This window comes from Acomys russatus, chromosome 10 (genome assembly GCF_903995435.1).
Source record: "Acomys russatus chromosome 10, mAcoRus1.1, whole genome shotgun sequence".
In the NCBI taxonomy this organism is placed as follows: Eukaryota; Metazoa; Chordata; class Mammalia; order Rodentia; family Muridae; genus Acomys; species Acomys russatus.
The window spans coordinates 27,540,291-27,558,366 of NC_067146.1; the positions used below are offsets into that span (position 1 = coordinate 27,540,291).

Consider the following 18,076-nt stretch of genomic DNA (forward strand, 5'->3'; position numbering starts at 1 on the left):
CCAGGCTGGCCTTGAACTCCCAGTGCTGGCTAAAAGGCGCATGTCTCCTCACCTAGTTCCGTCTTGCTGTTTAGATGCTGATTTCTCTGGCCAGGCTGGATTGCTTCTTTCTGTGTCAGTTTTCAATATCCTAACAGAAGCACCCTTTATCCTCCAAGAAGGGAAATACGACCCTCTCCTCTGAAACCTTCCTCGACTACATTAGACTTGCGGATTCTTTTGTATTATACCTTATTTCAACCTCAGTCATCACAGCTAAGTTATATATCCTACGCCTTTTCTGTCATTTAATCCCTCATCAAAATACCAGTGGCTGGTATGTATATGTGTATAGAACTGACCATTTGGAATTGGATGGACATGTTTTAAATATAGTGCACATGGAAATGCAAATCAAAACAACTCTGAGATTCCATCTTACACCCATCAGAATGGCTATGATCAAAAACTCAAGCAACACCACATGCTGGCGAGGATGTGGGGAGAGAGGAACACTCCTTCATTGCTGGTGGGAATGCAAACTAGTACAGCCACTTTGGAAATCTATCTGGTGCTATCTCAGAAAAATGGGAATAGGGCTTCCTCAAGACCCAGCTATTCCACTCCTTGGAATATACCCAGAAGATGCTCCAGCACACAACAAGAAAATTTGCTCAACCATGTTCATAGCAGCCTTATTCATAATAGTCAAAACATGGAAACAGCCCAAGTGTCCCTCAGTAGAAGAGTGGATAAAGAAACTGTGGTACATATACACTATGGAATACTACTCAGCTATTAAAAACAAGGAATTCCCGAAATTTGTGGATAAATGGATTGAGCTAGAAATGATCATAATGAGTGAGTTAACCCAGAAGCAGAAAGAATCAAATGGTATATACTCACTTATATCTGCATACTAGCCCAAGGGGCATGTCCCACGAAAGCCTTCACTTACCAGGAAACTGGGACAGAGGGGAAGGCATCCTATTGGGACTCTAAATGAGAGACGCATGGGAGAATAGCAAAATAAAAGGATACAGAGGGTCCTAGAAATCTACAAGTAGAACAATATGATAGGCAGATTTGGGCCCAGGGGTCCCGCTCAAACTAAGGCACCAGCCAAGGACAATACAGGAGGTAAACTTTAAACCCCTTCCCAGATCTAGCCAATGGTCAGAATATTCTCCACAGTTGAGTGGAGAGTGTGATATGACTTTCTCACGTACTAAGGTGCCTCACATTTGACCATGTCCCCTGGAGGGGGAGACCTGGTGGCACTCAGAGGAAGGACAGCAGGTAGCCAAGAAGAGACTTGATACCCTATGAGAATATATAGGGGGAGGTAATCCCCCTCAGGAACAGTCATAGGGGAGGGGAATAATGGGAAAATGGCGGGGGGGGGGGAGGAATGGGAGGATACAAGGGATGGGATAAACATTGAGATGTAACAAGAATAAATTAATAAAAAAAGAGAAAAAACTGTAGTATGAAATAGTAAATATTAAAATTAATCAACAATAAATGATTCCAAATGAAAAAAAATATAATGCACATGTATACAATTCTCAAAATTAAAATAGTTAAATTAAAAAGAATATACACATAATAGACACAACATTGAATATAAAGGATGATAACATTTATTCATGTAGAATCATATTTATTCATAACTTTGGGTCAACATTTTCATAGAGGCATAGAACTCCACATTAAGGACCAATCATTGGCTGCAGCCTGATTTCACACAGGAAAACATGAGATTCTACATAAGTGTAGCTATCATGACAACCTCGATGCATTCTTTTCATTCCTCCTCTGGTAGAGGATCCTATTGACAGATCTGCTATAACAGACTGCCCCTTCATAACTGTAGAGATCCGCATAACTGCATGCTGTCAATCGCCATGACTTTACAACTTGGTTAACTTTATTCCACACAAATCGGGGCGATGTCACTGCCCTTGCCTTTTCTGAACACCTACAATGCTGCAGCACTATCAAGTTGTATGACCAATGCTACACATTTGAAAATCACTGTGCAATCAAAATGTATTTTTATAAATATGAATTATAATGCTGTCAACAAAATACAGCCTTCTAGAAATTAATATGTTTATCAGTACTTAGAAAATTATTCTGCCGTTTTTTCTTGACACACCATGATATTTTACAACACTATAGAGTAATGCCTAAAGTGTAGCTTAAGCATGACATTTCACTAGTATTAAGTAGGATATACAGGCTAGAATATTCTACTCAGATGACGTAAACTAGCTTAATCAAAGTGACATATGTTTACTGAGGATGGTATATTCTTCGTGGAAAATCTCCAACTTAGTTGAGACTTCGGCGCCATGAAATATTAGTATGGGCACAATTATATCTGTGCACATCTGGTTTTAGTCCTACTGGTCTTTGCAGGCTTTATTGTTATACTTTACTTTATTGAAAAACGTGGCCACCATCCCATAGTTTTATATCTTGAAATGTAACCCATTGTGGGTCGTCTGGCCCCAAGTCCTCTGGCACAGGGGTAAAAATTTTCAAATAGTTGAAGCACTAACCCATCTTAGTTATTTCTCTAGAGTAGTCAAGAATCAAAGCCCTGTGGGTACCAGGGATGAAAGTGGGAATTTTGACATATAACAATCTGTTTACCATGTGCCAACCATGCACTCTGTTGCTTTCCCTCTTGCTCTGAAATCCATTGTGTGCTGAATAACTCTACAAGACTAATCTTGGCAACCTTTTAAAAATTGAACCTGTCAGCAATGCACACTTTGAGAGAGGGGTTGCTTTTATTTTCTTAATTATCAAAATTACTGTGTATACTTTTCTATTGTACTAAACAAAACTAACTTTTAATGTAATCTAATTATATATCATATGAGGTATATATTTTAAATTTTCTTTGTTGACTATATACAATTTAGTAACAAAGGTATATCCAAAATTTAGAAGCAGTTAATTGACTTTTCATTACTCCTTCAGTATAGTGACAGTCAATGGGTGCTTGGAGCAAGTGTCTACACACAGACAGTCTTTCAAAACAGCAGAGTGGTTGACTGTCAGCTGCTCATAGATGGCCAGCATTATGATGCCATGGATCTGATGGCGGAGAAACCTTTGGCAAAGTTACAATTAAAGGTAATCAAATACATAAAAGATATCATTTTATGCATAAGTAATGTTTCATAGTGAATTGATGAAGCAATGTTTAGAAGAAATAATCTTATGATAGAACTATATATCACAGGTATCTAATGATGGCTATGTATTCAGTAATCCCAAGATAATGACCATATATGATGGTGCTTGTCAAATCTGTGGTCCCTACGAAAATGACTCATGCACTGTGAAGGTATGTATTTTTACTTTTTCATAGCATATAATACATATATGCTTTTCATATGACTTTGGCATATTATTGTACTTTTCCCAACCTTATGCTAGAATGACATAGACAAGTTCATATTTGTATTAGTCTAGTTGAAATTAATTAATTTCTTGTAACTCTCATTTATGTAATAAGGAAGTTATTTATTCTTTTAACATATTAAAGTAGCAGAAATGTCTCTCCCTGAAACTGCAAGAGCTATGTTAAAGTACCATACATCTATAATTCTAGCTCTTCAAAGATGGAGACAGGAGAATCAGAAGTTTAAGGTTGTTCCATCCTGGAGGACAGCCTGGGCTACATGAGGCCCTGCCCCTCTTCTCTGTACCTTTCACAAAGAGTCATAGAAAGAATTTCATATTAAATAATTCACTCATGTGGTCCTACATATATAATTTTTAGTAATATTTGTCTTTGTGATCAACTAGTTCTTTTTGTGGCAAATGCTTTGACTTTGAAAGAAGTTTATGAGATTATCTAATGTTTTTATCATTTTTAGTTGGTTTCTGGTTTTATTTATTTGTTTATGTATGGTTATCTAAAGGGCTTCCTCACATGGAAATTGATGACTTGATAGATACCATACACCTAATATTATTTGACTCTTCAAAACCAAAGAACATAAAACTAGTACTCACACATAGGAAAATGAAACAATTTGTATACTTCTTTTTTCTGAAGCATTCAGAATGTCAGAATAAAAACAAGAAAGTTTTGTTGTTCAAAAATAATCTGGTTTTTACTTTATCTGAAATATTTTATTTCTGCTTGTTTAAAAATATTTTCAATGATGTCTTTCAAGGTTGTCTTGTCCTTTCAGGCTATTTGGTCTGTTTTGTAGAGCACTGTAAGTGGCATCAAAGGAGTGGTTTCAAAATGAGCAACAACGATTAAGAAATTTGAATCTTGTGAGGAGGTTAAGGGACTGTTGCACCCCACTTATCTCTCATCACTTATCCTTTTCAAGGATGTCTTGTAACTGTCTATTATGAAATGAAGGTGACTGTGCCATGGAATTGGCCAACTGGTAGAATTTAAAGGACAGAGTAGGTTACAAAGGCAAACAGAAGAGATCTACAAATTAATGTCATCCTTTCACATGTACAGAGAAATGACATTTTTATTACTCAAACACTTCCAGGATGACCTGACAGACAAAAATGATGGGCACACTTCCTTTTACTCAAAAGCTATGCTATAGTATTTCATGGCTTTCCTGCATTTTCTTATTTTTCCAAATTAATGAGTTTTATTGCTTTTTATATACAATGAAAAGTTTGTTTTTAAAGATGTATTCATGGTGAATTTATGGAAACTCTCTCTAAATCCAAATATATATGATGATGTCCTCCTGATTATAGTTTCTATTTTAGACATAGGATGTAATTTTGATATTTTTTTCAAATTCCACTAGGATAATGTTTGTGTCATTGATGGTCTCTGCTACACTGAAGGCGATAAAAATCCTACCAGTTCTTGTTTGATTTGTAGACCTCAAGTTTCAAATTCTACATGGTCATCTTTAGACAGTAAGTTCTTCCTTATTCAACTATTTTTGTTTTTAAATTTTTTATTATATTTCTTTTTTACACATACATTTAATATTATTACACATAAATAAAATAAACTACATACAGCAAGAAGAGCCACAAAACAATAAAGAAATATATATATATATATATATATACATACATACATATATATATATATATATATATATATGTTATATTCATGGTATTTTGACTATTTGTATTTGGCAGCCTTGAAGAAAACATCTTTCCTATCTGGGTACTTCAAAATTTCTGAACGTAAATAAATATTTATCATATCTCATCTCTATCAACTTAAAACATCTATCTAGACCTAAAAACGTCTTAACCCCTAAACAATTAAGCTTAACTGTATAACTAAACCATCTGGTCTTCAACCCCATCAGAGACTTGAGAAGGAATTAAACTTAATTACCTGAGTAAACTGGAAGATCAAGTTAGCAGCTTTCAAAATGACGGAGACAGTTTACTGCCTGAACATTCACCCAAAATTCTCTATAATGTTGGAGCATCATATTTAGCCTTCTCACCCAATGTATCTGACATATTTGTGAGGCAAGAACTATTGATGACTTTCTTACTCTGTCTTGCAGTTTGGCCTTTGACTCTGTCTGCATCCAAGCTTGCCCTTTTTTATGCAGAAATCTGTCTGTGGCAGAAACAAGGACATTTCGCCCAGTGACTTGTTAGCCACATTTGAAGCCATCTCCGTAAGGAGCTTCATTGATGCTCATAATCTTCTTTGAGGTATGGTGGGTGTTGCCAGGAGTTAATCTGTCTTGTTGTCAAGGATTCTTTAAAATAATAAAAACATCTTTAAATGCCATATTCTGTAGATCTCTGGGGCTTTTGAACACCTTATCTAATTATTTTACCTTATATATCTGTAGAATCATATCTATCTGTTAAACCTAGGATGGATATTCTTGTGATAAAAGTAGACTGGTAATTGATATGACCATGACTTGATCAATTAACAATTAGCGTATATTACTTAATCATCCTAAGCAGCCTACAATACCACTTTCAAGGTATTGGAAGTAAACCTTATATTATAATTGAGTATTATGGGTACAATACCTCATATTAGAGTAGAAATATATATAATGTATATAAATAATAATCTTAAATTTGAATTCTATAACAATGTATCAAAATTAACACTTATTTTTGTATCAATATACAAAATTCTATACCAATGAGTTAAAAATAATTTTATTTGTGAGTAACAATTAATACCTTAAGATGAGGAGTAGATTCAATAATCTATTTTTGTCCTATCATCCATATATATGTCTATATTTCTCTTTCTTTCTTTTCAACCCCAATCTCTATATCTACAAAAGGAAGAAAAAAGGAAAGAGAGACATCCCTGAGTCCAACCTCATTTTCCTTCTAAATAAGACAAATAGTAACTTATAAACAACTCCCAATGAAAATACACTTCTATAGCCCAAGAAAGCAACCAAAAACCTACCGAAGCCTCCTTAGGGGAAATGGGGTATTTTTCTCTTAAGGTTTCTTCCTGCTGATTTGGGGCAAATAATACCTTTGTAGGGGCGCAAATAAAATTGGGGGAAATGGTTAAACATACCAGGAATAGCATTTGTGGTCCAGTTTTTAAATGTTGAGAAATTCCAGGATTAATAGGAGTCCTGTGTGGGACAGTCTGAAATGCTGGACCAGCTGGAATGGGAAGCTTTCTTCGAAGCTGTCCTGTTCTGATGGGAAACAACAACGGAAGAGCCTGGGGCTGGACCATGAAAGATACAGCATGTCAGTGTCCAGCATGGTGAGTGGAATGAATCCTGTCAGGTCTGATCCAGCATCAGTGTTGGGTTCTTTTGTTCTCAAAACATATACTTTCTCACAAGCATTATACAGTCTTAAAATTATAAATGTATGAGGTGTGCTCAACTATTTCTTATAATAGATCACTGGAGCAGACCTGACAGGATTCATTCCTCTCAGCATGCTGGACACTGACATCCTACATCCTTCATGTTCCAGCACCAAGTGCTTCAATTGCTGTTTCTCATCAGAACAAGACAGCTCCCAGGAGATGTTCACAGAAAACTTCCAATCCCAACTGGTCCACCATTTGAGATTGTCCTACAGAAGACTCTAATTAAGCCTGGAATTTCTCAACCTTTAGATACTGGGCTGCAAATGCTTGTCCTAGCTTGTTCAACCATTTCTCCAATTTTGTTTGGACCCCTACAAAGGTAATATTTGTGCCAAATCAGCTGGAAGAAACCTTAAGAGAACAATGCCCCATTTCCTATAATGGGGTCACATAGGTTTTTATTTGCTTTTTTGGCCTATAGATGGTTATTTTCAATAGGAGTTGGTTACAAGTTATTATTGGTCTTATTTAGAGAGAAAACAAGGTTGGACTCAGGGATGCCTCTCTTTTCATTTATCTTCCATTCTTAGGTCTGGAGATAGGGGTTGAAAAGAAAGAAGGGGGAATATAGAAATAAAACAAATAGGGAAGATAGAACAAAAAGTAGATTAATGAATCTACTCCTCAACTTAATGCCTCAATTGTCACTCACAAGATTATTTTTAATTCACTGGTATAGAATTCTGTATATAGATGCAAAATAAGTTTAATTGTAGATACAGTGGTATAGAATTCAAGTGTAAGATTATTCTTCACACACATTATACATATTTCTACTCTAATATGAAATATTATACCCATACAACTCAATTATAATGTGAGGTTTACCTCCAATACTTTGAAAGTGCTAGTGAAAGCAGTTTAGGATAAATAAGTTATACAAGTTAATTGATCAAATCATAGTCATATCAACTACTAGTCTATTTTTATCATAAGAATATATATCTTAGGTGTATCAGATAGATATGATTCTATAGAAAGATAAGGTAAAATAGATAAGGTCTTCAAAAACCTCAGAAACATACAGAATCTAGTATTTAGAAATGTTGTTATTATTTTAAAGATTCATTGACAATGAGACAGGTTAACTCCTGGCAACACCCAGCCTACCTCAAAGAGAATGATGAGCATCAAAGAACCTCCTTACGTAGATGGCTTCAAATGTGGCAAACAAGACACTGGGCAAAATGTACTCGTTTCTACCATAAACAGAATTCTGCCCAAAAAAGGAAAAGCTTGGATGAAGGCAGAGTCGATGTCCAAATTCTTGCAAGACAAGGTAAGTATGTCCTCAATAGTTCCTGCCTTACAAATATGGTTCTGTCATCTTCTCATTTAGAAAGCTATTAACCTGCACTCCCGGTATACTCAGGTAATCAATTTTATTCCTTCTCATGTCTCTGATGGGGTTGAAGACCAGATAGTTTAGTTTTACAATTGACTTTAATTGTTTAGGGGTTAAGATGTTTTTAGGTCAAGATAGATGTTTTAAGTGGATAATGATGAGATATGATATTGATTTACATTCAGAATTTTAAATGCACCAAGATAGGAAAGATGTTTTCTTCAAGGCTACCAAATACAAATAGCCAATACACTAAGAATGTAACATTTATATAATTCCTGATTGTGCCATGGTTCTTCTTGATATAGGTAGTTTATTGTATATATATGTAATAATATAACTGTATATGTAAAAAATAAAAAAAGCATCACATGTGTTTATATCATCAAGTGATTTCATAGCTGTCATAATTTGTGACCATACCCTCCAGGATGATACTATAATAAAACTGATCAATTATGCAATTCTTAGAACTTATTCTAATGTTAAGTATTATATGACTATATATAATTTATATCTTTGTACTATAATAGGATATAAGAATATATATTTTAATATTTAATAATGGAATATTTGAATTGTTCATGGGAGAAAGAAATGGAAATTCTTAATTCATGTACACACTATTTCTTATATCTAGCTTTAGTTTGCTCAGGTTTATGGTAAAGAATTCAGCTATTTCAGCTCCAATGGGCATGAATTTCCCATTTTTATTGAAGATATTTAGACCCAATACTCTTTAAAGTGACTTTCAATACTCTTTTTTTCTGTGATTGTGTGAATACAGTCTGGTATACAGATAAATTCAGGATCCACCATTCCATCTAAGTGGTACCACAAATTGTGGATGCATGACATAACTCGTTCACTTTCCTAAGTAGTATGGTAATTTCATATGTGTGTCTGAGTTCTTTCCTCATTTGGTGATCAAGTGTTATTGGCTATATGGGTTAGCATGCAACATGTAACATGAGCCTATATGACTTTATCTATAAATAATAAAACTTTATATTAAATGTTATTGTGAATGTAAATTCTATTATTTTGTTAGATGATTTGTAATATGCACTGCTTAGGAACAAGTTTAACAAAATATATCCAAAGCCATTTAAAAAAATCTGAGAGAAAATAGTGAAAGTGATAAAGAAAATGGAGACTAACTTCCAAGCTGGAGTCTTTCTTTTAATGGCCATAGGATGAGAGATTTGTGAATAAGCTACAGTGTTCAATGATATAAAGAGTCTTAAAACGAACCTCCTGTGGAGGAGGACGAGGGAAACAAGATCATTAGCGAGGCTTCTTTCAAAGGTATGCAGGGACAGATGGAGGGCTGAACTTGGGCTCTCTGGCCACTGATGCCTCATGTGTACATTCGTGTACTTGTAACCCAGATAGTCCTCTTCCTTGTGTTTAGCCATCGGGCAAGGGATGTACACATAGTATAGTGTAAGAGCATATAAAATATATTTTAGAATGTTTTCTGAGTAGAAAGAGAGCGTTCCCTATTCCGGATGCACCTGCACTAGGGTGTGTGTGAGGTTGGTCCCTGGAAGCAGCTCAGAGGAGCAGGAGTTTGGTCTGACGGGTTCACTCCCAATTGTTATGACTGGGGAAATGAATGCACTGAAGAAGGCTTAGGGTTTGGATGAGGGGCATAATCACAGCAAGTCATGGGAAGTGCAGGAGAAAGTGAGGATGAAAGAGAGAGTACACAGAGATGAGAGAGGCCTGGAGATCTTAGGACACCCAAGCAGTGAAAAGGTCAACACAAGGTTATGTAAAACAGCCTTCTTTAGGAAGTAGGCAACGCTGCCTGGATACTTTGTGCAGTATCCAAAGTGTTTACATTCTAGTCTGGCAAAACTTGCCCTGAACCTGCCAGTTACTTTTACCACACACACAACAATTAATAAAGCTTTAGGCAGAGTTAAGTCCTTATTAGCTACTCCTGCCCATGGAAACTCTCAGAATTATACATCTTCCTACACAGTACAAGGTTAAACACTTTCTCTGTTACAGATAACCAGCCTCCCGTGATTCAAACACTTCAAGACAACTTACAGGCATTTTATGGGGAAGACTTTGAATATCAGTTCATGGCCTGGGATCTGGAGGGCTCTGAGATACATTTTACACTGGATTCTGGTCCTGATGGAGCAAGCGTTTCTTCTGAAGGACTTCTTACATGGAAAACCAAGTCAAAGACTCCTCAGAATTTCACTCTCCGTCTTATGGATGACTGTGAGGCTGAAAGCAGAGTCACAATGCAGGTCATAGATATAATTACATGAATGTCACTGGACCTTTTATAAATACAACTACTTTACTTTAAATCCCAGCACAAGACATAGTCTTAATATCAAAGAGCAATGAAGTCAGTAAATGTTTCATATTTGACGGTTGCTTGTAAGCATAGCACCTTAGAGACACTCTTAAGTCTGAAGCATGGGTTTAAATTGATAGCTGACAGTATACTCAGTACTTGACATACACAGATAAGGTTCTCACTCATTTGCACTTCATGTAAGTCCTGGCTAAAATAAAATTGATAATTATACCTTTTTTTAAAAATTCAAATGGAAGAGCATTTTCCATGCTGAATTAGAAACCACAGATTCAAAAAGAAGACATGAAAGAACTAACTGACACTTTTCCTTTATTGATATACATAGTGTGTAAGTCATGAGGCTTGAATTATTTATAAACTATTTGTGATATGCATGTGTGCTTAAAGTTTAGTATGTACACTTTCACACATACACTGCGATGAAAGGTGATTGTGTTTGGTCATGCTAGCCTGGTAATTGAAGTAACTTTGCTCTTAAGTTGGACATAACATGTGTGGCTTCCACATTTGTGGTTTTGTTTCCAGGTGTTCTGTTTGCATTATAGAAACTAGTGATTCTGTCCATGGGTATGGTATTACTTGCTTTAAAATATGTCCCTGGGAAGATGAGGAAGGAGAAATATAAGTCCAAGGCCACTTTAAATTAAATAAACCCTATTTTAAAAACTAGAAAACAAAAATAAATTGTTCTACTCAGAACATTTCTAAATCTATTCTCCATAGCACCTGGATTTTAGTTTTGCTCTTAAAATGGACATAGTTCTTTAAACAAACATTTTGACAAGATACATAATTTGATTAAACATGTACATATCCACCCCCTGCCTGTCACAATTTCATAGGGCAATAGCCAAACATAATTTTATTCTAATTAAAGCATCTATTATTTTATTTTTGTAGGTGACTGTGAAGTCTTGTGACTGCTTGAATGGTGGATCATGTGTATCTGATAGAAAATTCCCTGCAGGAAGTGGGGCATACCGGTGTCTCTGCTTGCCTGGTTTCCATGGTGGTCTTTGTGAAGTTGATGCCAGTGGGTGCCAGTCAAACCCTTGTGGCCTTGGCAAATGCATTAGCAGCTTACACAGTTACTCCTGTGACTGCCCTCCAGAGCTCACAGGTCAGTTTGGGCTCCTTATGAACTGAATGAGAATGGTAATAAGTTAGAAAGAAAAATTCCTGGGAATATTCTTTTGTGGAGCTATACAAATCTATATTCTTAAGATTTTCATGCATATTTTAAAAGTCTGGCAAAAGTATCACAGGCTGTTTATGTACTGTTTATATCCTCTGATTATTTTTAATTGCGACTTACTTTCAAATATTCTTGCAATCTTGTCCATTTTGTAATTCTGACAGCAATCAAGAAAACACAATTGCATGTTTAGAGGCATTTCTACATTTATTTGGCAAATAAAAATACATATAAGTGTACTGATGTTGAAATATAAATCAGGGAACCCAATGAAAGATGAGGCAGAAGGAGTGTGGGAGCCAGGGAGGATGGAGGAGACCAAGAGACCAGGGTCCTCTACATCAACTAAGCAAAGCTTGTATAAACTTACAAAGGCTGAAGCAGCAAGCACAGTGCCTACTTGGGCCCGTGCCAGTCCTCTGTGTATATGTATTACAGCCTTCAGTGTAGTATTTTTATGGGATCCCTGAATGTGTGAATGAGTGGATCTCTGATTCCTGTGCCTCTTCTTGAGGCTCATTTACTTTTGTTATTTTTCCTTCTCCAACTTCCATATAATTGTTTTTGTGTTATCTTTTCGTATTTTATTTTGTTAAAAAGAGAAACATTTACCTAAAATATTTTAGAGGAAATATAATGTAGAATAATAAAGATATTTCAGAAGAATAAAAATATTATCACATAAGAAATGCTTTACTAATAATTTACTAACTTTGAGATACCATAGGTTAAATCAAAGTTGGAAACAAATAACATGCTTGCATATTCACTAACTCATTACTTGTCCTAAAATGTCGGATTTCAGAAATAAACATATGAGAATAATAAGCCTTTAATTTATCAAAGATTTGAAAGTCTTATATGAACAGTTCTCTAGTTATACAGATGTGATTATTAGATAAATCTATAGTCACTGAGCTGACATTTCTGAAATAAATCTCTTTTAACATAGATGAACAAAGTAGAAAAATTACTTGTCCTTCCATCATATTATTATTTTAAAATTATCACTAAGACACAAATTTAGATATCTGGTTTGTGTTGTGTTACAGACTATATATGAAAGTATTCAAATATTATTGTCTCAAAAGATGTGTGCATAACAAGAACAATTTCTAATCATAATATTAATTTATTTATTTAAATGAGATGCCAAGCATATGAAAGGGCACTCTCATCTCAAAATAGCTTACTGAGGAAAAATTGGCTTTTTAACTTGTAAAATTAAAATTTTCAGAGTTCACTAATCTCACTAAATAAGTCATCCTTAATGTAAGCAAACAGCATCCTAAAAAACCTTTCCAAAAATTAGTTTTAAAAGTACAAATTTTGAAAATTACATATATATATATTATATACTGTAATTCTTACCTCAAATATTTATAGACTGTTTCTTGAGACACATCTGTTTCTGTTACTTACAGACCAACTCAAGGTCCTCCTGCCTTACCCTCCCTGGTGATGAGATTGTTCATTTATAGAAAAAAACAAATTGACGTGTGTGAGGACTTGAGTTTTTACTATTAAAAGAAGTTTAATAATTTTATACTTGACTTTATAGTTATTTAAAAATAAATAGCAGTCATATTTCTTCAGTAGAGGTTCGGAAGTGCTAAGTAACGAGTAGGAGGATCTACACGCTTGCAATTCTGGAGCTCAAGGTCAGAAGTATCATATATTTTAGTTCAATCTGAGCTACATAGGTAGTACCAGGCCAACCTTGTCTATGTACTAAGCTCTTTCTAAAAATTCAGCAGAATAGAACAAGAATATGAGTAGCCAAGCAATTGGATGTTAGACATATAATGTATTTCAAATTAAATGACTTGAACTATTGGTCTATGCTTTCTGTAGGCAAGAACTGTGAGAAAGACGTTGATGAGTGTGAATCTTGGCCTTGTTTCCCTGGTGTGGAGTGCCTCAATATCTTTGGCTCCTATCACTGTGGCTCATGTCCAAAAGGATTTCATGGTGATGGAAAAATATGTCATGGTAAGTACACCGCTTGCTGCTGCTGTGTTTTGTGCTTCATTTATCTAATTCACATCACTCAATTGTGTTTCTTCTATTCATATGTTATCTCAGTATATCTGCTTTGTATTACATGTAGATCTAGATGCATAGGACACATACATATATCACACGTGTCCTCCCACATAATAGATCAGCATGTGCTATCAAGAAATGTGGTTAGTAGACCTATGGTGCCAAAAAGATGTTTTGTATATTTTGATAGAGGTGCCTGACTGGAACACAAGAGTAACACACAGGGCGTCACTCCTTCCAGGAAGGATAACCTTAAAAGAGGCATGAATAGAGAGAGACTGAGGAGGCTATGAAATATCCACATGAAGGTTAAGAAAGAGGGCAGAGTTAGAGACAAACTCTTATGGTTATTCTCCAAGGAGACAGGGATTTTAGATGAAGGGGCACACAAAAAATGGAGGGGCATCAATATTTTAAAAGTGAGTTCTAGGAGACAGCATTAAAGAAGTATATATGTACTACAATTAAGTGAATAAAGACCATCTTTTGATGGGATATTGATCACCCAATGTTTATATCATGGTAGGCCTATACGTCAAGGCAACAAGTGGAAAAGCCTGTGCCGCATTCCCATTTGTTTTCCATAAGACTAATAATTATCCTTAGGGTGTTTTTGTTTTGCAGAAAGACAAGGATTGCATAAACACCACAAAATATGTTCTTTTCTTTGATAATTTATTCTATCTTCAGGCTTATATTACAGAAAAGGAAATGTCTTATTTGGCGTTACTGTTGCTGTGATGAAACACCATGGCCGTAGTAACTTGAGAAGGAAAGGGTTTCCTTGCCATACACTACCACATCACTGTTAATCATAGAAGGAAGTCAGGACAGGAACCCAAACATAGTAGGAACTTGGGGGCAAGAGCTGATGCAGAGGTTATGGAGGGGTGCTACTTATTCGTTTGTTCCAAGAACCCAGAACCACCATTCCAGGGATGGCACCACTCATTATGGGCTGGGACCTCCTACATCATTAATTAAGAAAATGCCTTACAGGCTAGTCTACAGCTTGATCTTGTAGAAGTTTTTTTCTCATTTGAGATTCTCACTATTACAACGACCCTAGGTTGTATCGAGTTAATGTAAAACTAGCCAGCAGAACAAGCAAAGCAGATACTTCAGAGAGGCTTGGTGGTTATCAGCTTTTACACTAGCACACGGAGACTGCCTGTGCTTCAGCGCTCTACATTTGCTCACAGTGTGTGATTCCTCATACACTTTCCTCTTTATGACTAATAGCTTTCTTTCCTGTGGAAGAGAGCCATTAAGTTTATCGAGTAAATTTATGAGGAAAGTAAATTTGAACAAAATCATGCTGCCCAGGAGTGAGTAAACAGAACATTTCTGAAGGTTGCCAGCCATTTGTGTATGTTAGGGAAGAGTCTTGTTAGTATAAAATAACTTAGTTGTCAACAGCTATTTAAGTTCATATGGGCAAACATGTTGAAGAACATGCAATGACACATAGCACATTTATCTCTGTTGAGGTTATTGGTAACTAGTAGGGTAAAGGATCATATCTGAATCTATTGAAAGAGAATATTTTGTGAGAGAACTCTGGTAGACAAAAATAACTTGATTATGTGAACAACCACAAAGAAAAGAGCTATGACAGAACACTGAGGATGGAATGGCTCAGTCACTGGAAATTAATTTTCTTCTAATTCTCGACTGTGCAAATTCAAGAGCAAGGGCATAGTTTTGTTGGCTTCAGGAGAACTGTCTTGGCTGCCAGACAGCAGTGTCCTCACTAGGCCTTTCTTCTGTGTGTGCTTTCCTGGTACCTCCTTCTAATCTTAGATCAGATATCTACTTTTTCTCACCTTGTATAACTGGAATTCATTTTACAAGGCCCCCTCTTCAAACACATTTTTTACAGATGAATTTTCTGGCACATAATTCACTCTACATCTGAGGATTTGTGAAAAAAAAATCATTATTGTGTCTTTAATCTTATTTCCAAAGAGTTAAGTCCAAGTGACTCATGAAATCTAGATTATGACTTAATGGGCTTGGTTTGCAATAGTTTAACTTTGGTATGTTTAATGTTTTAATTTACAATTGAAACAGAGTTTTAAAATAATTTTACCAAAAACTATGGTTCTCATGAGGTCTGACAAAAGTGTTATTGAAGAAGAGGATTGTAAAACTTCCAAACACATAATAATCATGTTATACCAATAGATGAAAATGTCCACAATAAGTCACAATCTTGGATCATGTCATATAAGGGTACTTCCTAATTCTTTTCTTTAAGAGTAAAAAGTTGTACCGCAATTATTTTTACTTTAAAAACATAACCTAGGGGCTATATGAAGCAATGTGAAATATATTCTTTTCTTTGCTAATCTACAGAATCTTTGGGTATATATTATAGTAAAAATGAGCAAAGGGAATTTTAGGGAAGCTCATTAGTGAATATTCCATAGCTTTCAAGCTTTCTATGTTCTCCCTTTGTCCTAGAAGGATGGAACACTATGATGACTTTTTGTTACTTTATGATTCCTAGTCTTACATGTTATAAACCCCACATAAAAGTATAAATAACAGCATAAAAATGTGGATAGAGTAGAGCATTAATGATATGCATTCTATATACATTTCTATTTATCATTTTTGTTGTTTAGATTTGAGCTTTCAACCATCATCAAAGGAGCGTTTACTAATGAGTCCAAGCTTCACCCAGAGTCCTACAACAACTTTCAAAGAGTTCTTAAAATCAATAGGCACCCCTCACTTGTCAGTAAAATCAGTTACAACTCAAATGGATTATACAAGAAAAGGTGTTTCTCATGAGACACCAGCTTATGAGTTTGTAGATCATGTTCTCAATACAAATCTTACTGTTGATGAGCTAGAAACTTCTGCACACAATGGTAGATATTTAAAGATCAATCCTAATAGTCCTTTTGGTCATGTAAGAGATGCTGTGCAGAGCACTGTTCAAACTGAGATGGGTGGACACAGTGCTCACATTAGCAAACCGATCCAAAATTTTGCTGGACATGAATTTGCATCATTGACTACTACAGCAACCACTGTACCACCAGAAAAGCTTGGATCAACAAAAAAATCAAATTGCACAGAATCGTCTTGTTTCCTGGGTGTTTCCTGTGTGCCAGCCACAGGTGGTCACTTCAAGTGTGGACGCTGCCCCTTTGGGTATTATGGAGACGGTATCAATTGCAGAGGTACTGTGAAAAATTTTTTCAGCATATATAATGAAAACTCACTTAAGTAACTAAGAAGCTATTCTTCCCTGCTTGCTCACCTCTATTCCTTCTGTTTAGTACATTTTGGAAAAAGTGAGTTTTCTGAATGATGTTTCAAAACACTGTTATGATTACAAAGTATCATGATTATATAAGCATTAATAATATAGTTATGGCTACCCTATTCTAAGTTCAACAGCAACATTCTGTCTTAACCATCATATAATATAAAACAATCTCACATCTTGAGAGGTATTTTCCACTTTGTATCAATATATACTGAGGTAAAGAAGTTAAAATATGTGTGGCTGTAATCTGAGTATTTGGGAGGTTAAGAGAAGAGAATTTTGGTTGAGTAGTCTGACTATATATATACACATTATACGTATATGTTTTATATATACATATATATAAATATAATGTAGCTATAATTCATACTTTCCTCTTTGACTTTTACAGCATTTTGCAGACACTCATGTGGAAGAAACAGGGAATGTGTTGGCCCAAACATATGCAAATGTAAACCTGGTTACTCTGGTTCCAGCTGCCAAACTGGTAGGTACATGATTCATTAGTTTGTATAATAAATTTTATTTGATAATCAATATTTCTAAGCCATGGGCTTTATTTTTATGTAGCCATCTGTCACCCTGTTTGCAAAAACCATGGAAAATGCATTAAGCCCAACATCTGTGAATGTCCTCCCGGGCATGGTGGAGCAACCTGCAGTGAAGGTGAAAATTCCGATGCCAATCTCAAATATAGAACTAAATGCAGTACCATTGCCTTGAAAATATTTTGAAAAGATAATTGTCTTGCTGTGTCTGTGATAATGAGTACTCATCAGTGCTGGGATTAAAGCTCACACGTTTTTAAAATAGTCATAATAATTCTTAGAGGGCTTTTGTTTTTAATTTTAAAAAATATTAATTGTGCATGTGTTTTGCTGGGATGCATGTCTGCTTACATGCTTGCAGTGCCTGCAGAGGCCAGAAGAGAATGTCATATGCCTTGGAACTAGATTTACAGAAGATTGTAAGCTGCTTCTAAGTGGGTATACTGGAATATCTGGACCCAGGGTCATTTGCAAAGC

At 35.4% G+C, this 18,076-nt stretch overlaps 1 protein-coding gene across 1 annotated transcript in view; it reads left to right on the forward strand.

Annotated features, from left to right (window-relative positions):
• Positions 1-18,076, forward strand: part of Vwde (von Willebrand factor D and EGF domains) — a 66,150-nt gene that overhangs the window by 35,469 nt on the left and 12,605 nt on the right. The window contains exons 14-22 of the mRNA XM_051151571.1: positions 2,974-3,129; positions 3,239-3,343; positions 4,794-4,908; positions 10,200-10,450; positions 11,428-11,647; positions 13,577-13,714; positions 16,399-16,962; positions 17,443-17,538; positions 17,622-17,717. Of these exons, the coding sequence (XP_051007528.1) occupies positions 2,974-3,129; positions 3,239-3,343; positions 4,794-4,908; positions 10,200-10,450; positions 11,428-11,647; positions 13,577-13,714; positions 16,399-16,962; positions 17,443-17,538; positions 17,622-17,717 (1,741 nt within the window). The remainder of the gene's footprint in view (positions 1-2,973; positions 3,130-3,238; positions 3,344-4,793; positions 4,909-10,199; positions 10,451-11,427; positions 11,648-13,576; positions 13,715-16,398; positions 16,963-17,442; positions 17,539-17,621; positions 17,718-18,076) is intronic.